The following is a 9,018-nucleotide window of genomic DNA, read 5'->3' on the forward strand; positions in this document are numbered from 1 at the left end:
ACTGTCCTTATGAGAGGCAGCATCCTGGAGCATGGGGCTCCTCCTTTCCAGGTTCCTTCTGGTCCCCAAACCCACCTAAGCATCACGTTCCCACTGTGTTTGCCACACTAAAGATGAGGATGAGCTGAGAAGAGGCTGTGGTGCTGCGTTTGTGTTGCAAGCACAGGTTGGACACATCCCTGCTGGGATGCAGGGATGCTGCTGGCTCAGCCAGCTCTCCAGGACCTTCCCAGCTTGCTCAGGTTTTGGTTGGACCTGCCACAATGAGAGCTCTGAGACTGCACACCATCCCTGGCATTGCTACTGAGCAGTGATTACAGCTTCTGAGGGTACAAAAGCAAAAGTCCCCTGGGCTCAGGGGTGCAGGCTGGGCACGGAGCATCCCTGGGGTCATAGCACTGCTGGGCAGGATCCTCCCAAAAATCGGGTGTCTCTGTGGCCGGGGGCAGCGAACCACGGCTCTGGGTGGTTTCTGGCTGGTGCAGCAGCAGCTCTATAACCATAAAATAGTCTGCTGCTGCCTGTCAGTGAGCGCAGGCGAAGGCCCTCCCGGGACAGCCTTGGCCTCTTTCTTGGTCCAGGCTTTTGCTGCTCCTTTTTAACAGAGACACTTTTCCCCCAGCAAAACTGGCAGCCTGTAAAAACGTGTCAGCGTTTCAGTTTTTTCACAATTAATGAGGTGAAACATCCTCGGAAACATTTCGCTGTAATGTTTCTCCAGTAGCTGAGACTTGCCCCTCTCTTAAATTTTTCATGTACGCCACTTGAGCAGAGAAAGTTTCCTTCGGACTCAGCACATTTAGACCCCCCCAGCTTCAATCACCCCCCCAGAGCCTCCAGCATTCCCAGGGTCTTCATGAGGCTGAGGCTGGGCTGGGTGGGGAGCAGGGAGCAGTGGTGGGTTGGGATGAGGAGGTTGGAGCTGGCTCCTGGCAGTGGGGAAGCACGGGAAAGGGGTGTCAGCTCCCATTCCCCAGGGATACTCCATCCCCTGTGCCCACAGGTTGTGTTTGGACCTCGTAGCATTGTGCTGAGCAAATCTGGGACCAGCACCCTGGGTAGCAGGGTGAAACCACCCAGAAAATGGAGTTATGCTGATAGAGTTTTGCCCCCCAGCTGTGATGCCATGTTGGTCCTGTGCTGGGCTCACTGGTGGGTGCAGGAAAGGCACCACAGTTGGGTGACCTGGCACACATGGATAAGAAACTTCCCAGCTGCTTCTCAACCCCCTGGGCTTCCTGAGATAATTTGGGAAGATTAAAGACTTGTGGTGGTGTGGGCAGCTCCCATCATCACTTCTGTGACAAACCCTGAGTCGTCGGCACCCGTGAGTGGGGACAAGCCCCCAGCTCCCCTTTGGCTTGTGGAGCATCCATCCCTCCTGCCATCCTTTCTAACCTCAAAGCCAAAAAAGTGCGGGGAGGAAAAACCCCACCAGGGGCTCCTAGCCCATCCCCAAACGCACCCCAAGGCAGGGCAGTAACTGCTGGAAAGGGGGTTCAGCTGCGCTCGGCTGCCCACGCACCCCCAAATCACCCCCAGCTTTGGGTGCCTCAACTGAAGGTTATGGGATAAAAAGGAGCCAGAGGGGATGAATGCCGCCGAGAGGCAATTCCCAAACCCGAGAGCTTTGCTCCAGCACTGTTCCCTGCAATCCGAAGGGAAACGCTTCCTCCCCATCGCATGATTTAGAGGAACAAGTTAAACAATTGCACATGAAACTTTGGCGGACGTCATCGCCGGAGCTCTCCTCGCTTCCCCCGAGTATATAAAGGATGAAGGGAGTCCACATGTTTACCGAGAGAGACCATGGGAGAAACGAAAGACATTGTTTTTCCAAAGGATTTCTTGGCTGTAAAAGGCCTCCACCACCCTGCGGCTTCCCTGATGAAGGCCCAGCGTTAATTTGTTAAATCCACATCAAGTGCCCGGAGAACCCGTTGTTTATTTTTGCTAATTCAGCCGGCCGAGATCAAATTGGAGTTTTATTTGTTAAGGATAAACCTTAATTAATAAAAGCTATTTATTTGGTTAGAGCCAGCCGCAGCCTGAGGGTCAGATATGCCACGATCATTATTTCAAGTAAAACAAACCCAAAACGTCTCTCAACAGTTTGAAAAACGTAGAAACTTAGAGCACTGAATTTATTTGTCTTAGGAAGAATTTACAGCTAATTCCCTCCAGGCTATTTCAACCCTTAAATTATACCCAAGAAGAAAAAAAGGGGGGGGAAAATGCCATTCCAGGCAGAGAAGGGAAGTAAATGGGATGGCAGATTTGATCATTTGGCTGGGGCAGGGGTGAAAAATTTAAAGCTTAAAAGGTCTTTGGCAAACTGCTTGCAAATAAATGGAACGCGTGAAATAATTTAATGGCAGAAAACTGTTTGGGGCTCAGGGGTCTGCAGCACAATGGAAAATGAAACACGTTGGAGGAGATATAGCCTGAGTTTTTTGCAGGAGTGGGTTGGACTTGCTCCCTCCTGGCACAACGCCATGAAAAATTGGGGTATTTGCACCCCAAAGCCAAGCAGCAGAGCTGGAGCCAGCAAAACCTGTCCCAGGACGTGCTGGGGCACACGGCGGGTTTTGCAGCATCATCCCGAGGAGACACAGGCTTGTGGTCAGCCAAGGGGACCATCCTGGGTCGCAGGGATGGTGCTGGGCCAACACCAAGCCCTGGGATGAGCATTTGGCAAAGAATCCCCCAAATTTGGTGACCAGAGGGCAACCGCTGCACAGTGGGAGTCTGAGCATGGCTGGTGATGGGGCCACCACCAAAAGCCATCCCAAGGGATGAGCTGTCCTGCCCGAGCATCCCTACTCAGGGACATCGTGGTCCCCAGGGCTCAGGCGTGCGAGCGGCTGGGATTTTCAGTGCTGGTTATGTCTGGATCGCAGCTGCACGGAGGTCGTTTATCGCTCACTAATGGAGGTCGTAAGTCAAAGCTGAAGCCTCGGTGGAAATCGAGTGAAAATTACCTCTTTACAGCACTCGGCGGCTGCTGCGCGGGAGGCTGGGGGCCCTGCCAGCGTGGGGCCTCCCCTTGGCAAGCCCAGCGCCCGGGCTTCAGCAGCTGAAACCCGACGAGTCCTTCCTATGGAAAACTAATGGAAGCACAGAGGGAAAAGGCAAGAGCCAGAAAAGTGGGCTCCGTCGGCGCTCAGCCTGACCCAGTAGTTTCCTTCGTAAATGGGGCAGGACCAGTTGCTCCCCAGTTCCCGGTGGCAGGGTGGCTTGTGGGCACAGCACGTCCAGGCTTGTCAGCATTGGTGTTCCCGCACGGAGAAGGGTTTTGGAGTGACACCCAGCACCCCATGGCATGCGTAGGGCAGAGCATTGACCCCTGGGGTGTCTGCAGCTCTCAGGCTGGCAGCGCTGCCTGAGGTTGGAGATCATGGGGAGGAGGCTGGAGGTTACCCAGGCCCCCTCCAGCACCCCAAAATTCATCCCCATCATGGGTAAAAAGACTCGTGTCTTTTTGAACACACTGGGACAATTTAAGGCTTTTTTCATGAGGGACACTGGGCCCATCCTGCTCTGCACCAAGCCCCCGTGCCTCCCTCTCCCCATCCTCCCCCCCATGTCACATGAATAATGTGTTTTCGTTATTCAGTAACGTTATCCCCCCATTTCCCCCCTTCCCCTGCATTTCTTTTCCCTTGAGCGGAAATTGTAATCAGTGGAAGATAAATACACCGAAGGCGAAGGTGTCTGGCTCAGGAGTCCCCACTAACCTTGGGGTTCAACACTGAAGCCAGTGCCTCCAGCCATGTCCCAAACGAACCCCAAATTATAACTGACAAAGGCAAAGGCTTGGCTTTCTCCATAACCTCCCCAAGCCCTGCTCTGGGGCAAATGAAAGACAGTGGTGAACTGGTTTTTAACTTAGTGCAATTACAAACTCTCATTCCTGGAAGCCCATTGAGATGGGGAACCAGTTCCATCAGGGTGTCAGTGAATCTGATTAAACCCGATTCCTACAGCAGCGAGATGGCAAGGGATCTTCAGGTGACCCAACCCATCCCCTTCCCAGTTCCTTCTCCAAGCACAGAGTGCTTAGCGATGCTCATTGTTGGAAAGCTGATTTGGGGTCATTAAAGCATCTTTGATAGAAGTGATCTGGCCTGACTTTGCACGCTGTAAACCTGTCAGACGCATGCTGCCAGCAATTAGGGTGGCATTTATCTGGTCCCACAAGCCTGCGATGCCTCAGCTAATGGGGAAAAGATGTTGACCTGTTACCAAGTCTCATCCCTGAGCAGAGCAGAGGACCCAGGCAGGTACCCTGGGCATGGAGCTGCCTCCCTGCTGTATGGAGATGAGGTGGAAAATTGGGGGGAAAATGAGCATAGCAGAGAATTAAGGTGGAAAGCAAAGGTTTCTGCAGGGGACCGGAGAGCTCTAAGCTACACCAGGGTGCTGAGAGTTTTAAGGGAGCTGTGAGTAGGTGGGGAAGGAGTTTTGGCCACCAGCATCCTATGAGAACCTCTCTGGAGCATCTCACAGGGTTTTGTGGTGCAAGAGAAAGTTCTTCCATTAAAACCAGCGATACAGGCTGAACAAAATGAGTCTGGGGAGATAGAAACCAGCCAGAAGTGGGGCCAGATCCTACAGAGCTGGTTTGAGAGTTAATTTAAGAAACCTTTCCTCCTCCTCCTTGCTTCCAGCCAAATTACAGTGGGTGAGAGAAGCCATCACTTATGGAAAAGTCCTATAGTCAGTTTTTAAATTGGGGATGAAACCAAAGGGGGTTTATAAATTTTATTTATACATTTACTAGGGTTCTGTTGAAATCATTGCTGGTTCAGCGGGGAGCAGTGGGTGCCCTTGGTGACGGCACTTCTTGAACCAAGCCCTGGTCTATAATTTCCCCAGCAGCTATATGGGGTGGCCAAAAACCCACAAGGAAACATCTCTCACCCTGTTACATCCTGTAGCTCCTTCTCAGCCTGATGGTTCCCATTTTGGGCCCGGAAAACTCAGGGACAACCATGGCTGGACTTCATGTATTTTAATCCAGCGGCTCGTTAGCTCGCTGAAGGAAAACAGGACCAAAAAAGGAGTTTAACTAAAAGGGGCAACTGGAAAGTAGAGACTGGCAGAACATTTGAAGCTGCAGGAACAAGGGCTGGAGGGAATTTGGAGAATTTTATTTGTGAGCCCTTAAACACAAACGGTGGTGAAGGGCAGCCTGCAGTTTTCTGGCCAGGGACAGGGCCTGAAACCTGCACATACTTTAGGCGCAGCCCTGTCCTTCACATCTTTACCCAACAAAGAAGGCCATGTCCCAGATACAAGAGCATGGGCTGTTTCCAGCCCGAAGGATGGTCAACTAAGTTCCAAATGTGCATAGGACACCATAAAAGACCCAGAGAAATGCCAACAGCTGCAGCGAGGCCCTGGGAGGTGGACAGAGCTCCTTTTCCTCCCCTTCCCATCCAAGGATGCTCTCCACAGTCCCAGCAGCTTGGCCCCATCATGGTCAAAACGACACAGCATCCCTGCGTGTGCCTGGAAGATGGGGAACGGGGCTGGTGGTGTTGCCCAGGTCCCACCTCCACATACCTGCACCTTCTCACAGCCCAACACATCATCCCTTAATGGGCCAGGGTGTTGGAGGAACCCAGCACTCCCAGGCCCTGGCATGGGTCTTCATTATAGCAAAGCAACAGAGAAGCCATCTACTCTTTCCAGGAGGCCACTGCCAACAATGAAAATAAATGTAACCCTTGTCCTCTGCCACATCCCCTGTCATGGTTCACATTTGGCACCGGCACACTATTGGTGGCATCAGCCAGCAGCATGATTTTCAGAGAAGGGTGCAATAGCGCTATGTTTGGACCTTTCTTTGGGAAGAAGGTGATTAGTCCCAGGGACAACCTGCCAGCAGAGATTGAGGTTTCTCTGGTCCTCCTGGTTCATCTCAGGATGGGACAGCCCTTAAGAGTGGTATATTTGGACACAAAGGGACCTCAGGGATTTGATGGAGAAGTTGCTGGTGGATGTTTCATGTCTCAAATTATTCAGAATTAAGATCCAAGAAGGTTTTTCTGGCATTAAAGATCTTGGAACCTGTAGTTTTCTCCTGCTCAACAGCTTGGTGGTGTCTTAAAGCAGGAGAGTTAATATCCCTTCCAGTAGATTTTGTTACTTGCTCAAGTATCATCTGAAAACACTGCACATCTATTTAATAAGTATCAAGATAGCTTATTAAGAAGTATTTATTTCTTGAGCATATTCAGGGAGCGGTAATTCCTGCCACCATGGCCTCTGCAATGATATAGAGCAGAAAACCCCAATATAACTCTGCTATGAATCAGAATGTCATAAAACTATTAACATTTCAAATAATTCCAAAATACTTTCCCACCAGTAGGTACAGATTGGATCCAGATGCTTTATTAACAGAAAGAATAATTAACCAGTACCTCTATAAGGAAGAACGACAGTGAGACGCGTTCCCCATGAAGCCTTCGCAGGCAGCTGCTTGGGTATCTCAGAAAAAGACTTCATAAACTTCCCTAAACCCGATGATGTTAGTGACAAAGAGGAGATTAATCTCATCCTGGCTGAAAGCCCAAGATCAATACTGAGAAACCAAACTACACCCTCAGCTTCATGTTTCCATGAGCCAGCAAAGCCAGAAATAAACACTACGGAGACTGAGCTCTGCGAGACACTGTGGTGTTCCTCCCTAGCTCTGAAGACCAGGGTTGAATGAGCCAGTCTTGTGTCACTTTGGGGATGTGCCACAGCTGGGGCTTCAGGGATTGCTGGAGGTGGGAGCTGAGACCCATATCTCAGAGATGTTTTGGTGCTGTATGTCCATGGCCATCCATAAAAGCTTGTCCTAAACACTTAGCAAGAGCCAAGCTCAAGACACTGTGATGGGGGGTTGTGAGATGCAGTCCCAGCAGTTTGGGTCAAATGCTGCCCCAGAATCCACTGAAACTGGTATTCAAAATCAGGTCTGGGCGGTTTAAACCAAATGTGAAACCACCACAGGTCTTTGCAAAGGTTGGGTTTAACTCTAAGCTCCAGCAGGTCCTGAAATAGGTTTTGATTCTCATGGAGACCACAAGGCATGGGGCTCCACACAGAGTCCCTGGTGCCTGCAGGGATCATGGCTGGTACAGAGCAGGGCAGTGCAGACCCCCAAGAGGGCTCAAGCCCAGCTGGGTCCCTGTGTGGGTTCTATGGGGTCTCACATGGCTCTGGCTCTCATGTGGCCTCTTCTGGGCTTTCTCCACAGGAGAGAGCCTGAGCCCGAGCCGTGGGGCAGCCAAGAGGAAGAAGAAGCAGAGGAGGAACCGCACCACTTTCAACAGCAGCCAGCTGCAGGCTCTGGAGAGGGTCTTCGAGAGGACGCACTACCCCGATGCCTTCGTGCGGGAGGAGCTGGCGAGAAGGGTCAACCTCAGCGAGGCAAGAGTGCAGGTGAGCAAAGGTTTGTGTGGGAGAAACAACACCCTCTACATTGTCCCCAGGTGGGAGCAGGGACTGTGCCCTCTTCTCGTTTCATCCTGCACATGACCACGATCAGTAGGACGGATGCTTGGGTCATCTCTGCTCACACCAGGTCCCCACTGACCACCTTCCCTCCCTGCCCAGGTCTGGTTTCAGAACCGGAGAGCCAAGTTTCGCCGTAATGAGAGGGCAATGTTGGCCAACAGATCAGCATCACTCCTCAAATCCTACAGCCAAGAAGCAGCCATTGAACAACCCATGGCGCCACGGCCCACCACGCTGACCCCAGAGTATCTCTCCTGGACCAGCACCTCCCCATACAGGTAGGTGCAGGCACTGGAAGAGCTGGGGAAGAGGTGGCCATGGGACAGGCTGCCTGGGAACCACCCCATCACCGCAGGAGCACAGATCTGTGCTGCTGCTGAGGACACAGGGAGTTTTATGGGGCCAAAAGGAGCTCATCCAACTTTGCTTTGGGAACCCATTTCAGCCCTGTCTCAGCATCCCCCACCCATCGCTGAGCAGGCTTCCCTGCCTCCACGCATTTTGAGGCTGCTACAGGGGCCCTGGTCCTCACAAGGGATTCGCTTGGCCTTGCTTTGACCCTTCCTACATCTTGGCATGAGGTGGCATGGGTCCCTTCTTGTTCCCAGCTCTTTGCGCCTAGCCATCTCGTCCAAAAGCTCAAGGCAGGGCCTCCTGGTGCATAGTTTGAGGTGTTCCCACATGCATCCAGCCACATAAAAATGCTGAAGCCTTGACTGCTCTTATGGGAGATGTCTAAGAGGGAACAGCCAGTCTGGCTTGGGAAGCTGGCAGGACCTCACAGGGCATGGGGACTCCTCTGTGAGCCATGCCTCATTCCTCCCCTGCTCCCTCCCTGCAGCACTGTGCCCTCCTACAGCTCCAGTGGGACCGCGACGCCCACCCAAGGGGTGAACATGGCCAACAGTATTGCCAGCCTGCGCCTCAAAGCCAAAGAGTTCAGCCTCCATCAGAACCAAGTGCCGACCGTGAACTGACCAGGGCAAAGCCCACCCCGTGGCTTCATCCAGGATACAGCGTGGAGCTCCTGTGCCAGTCCAGGACAAATCTTCTGCCCACCCAACCCACATGCCACTCATCCACTGTCTCAGAACTTCTCATCTTCTCTTCCCTTTTGAAGGTAGAGTCAGTCCCAGGCCGAAGTGGCACATAATTATAGCCACATATGGAGCAAACTTGGTTAGAAACTTGCTTTTCCGCACACCCTTATAATAAAGGCTATATATACACACACATACCCCCCACGCGCTCTGCGAGGACAAACAGACTTGCCAAGGGAACAAGAATTTGCTTCCAAACATGGAAGGATCTTGGACTATTGGATTTGACCAATTTGGGTATCTCACCCAGAGAGCCAAAGAGTTATTGGGTCTTCTCCTCCCGCAGGGACAGCGCGCAGTGGTGGGAGGACCACGAGCCCCCCTTTCCGCTGGGCTGTGGCTCGCGGCACTCAACCACGCGTGCCGAAGCTGACCCGCGCGTTTGCCTCTTTGTGCATCCCCA

General features: G+C 52.3%; 1 protein-coding gene across 1 annotated transcript; it reads left to right on the forward strand.

The window, feature by feature from the left end:
* Window positions 1-7,087: 7,087 nt before the first annotated feature.
* LOC104530163 (paired mesoderm homeobox protein 2) lies at window positions 7,088-8,852 on the forward strand. Its single transcript, XM_010174669.1, is given in 4 exon segments — window positions 7,088-7,186; window positions 7,189-7,440; window positions 7,615-7,793; window positions 8,357-8,852. Coding segments are annotated over 4 exon segments (666 nt in total). The 3' UTR covers window positions 8,493-8,852.
* Window positions 8,853-9,018: the final 166 nt, after the last annotated feature.

Source organism: Antrostomus carolinensis, unplaced genomic scaffold (assembly GCF_000700745.2).
Source record: "Antrostomus carolinensis isolate BGI_N321 unplaced genomic scaffold, ASM70074v2 scaffold44908, whole genome shotgun sequence".
Taxonomy (NCBI): Eukaryota; Metazoa; Chordata; class Aves; order Caprimulgiformes; family Caprimulgidae; genus Antrostomus; species Antrostomus carolinensis.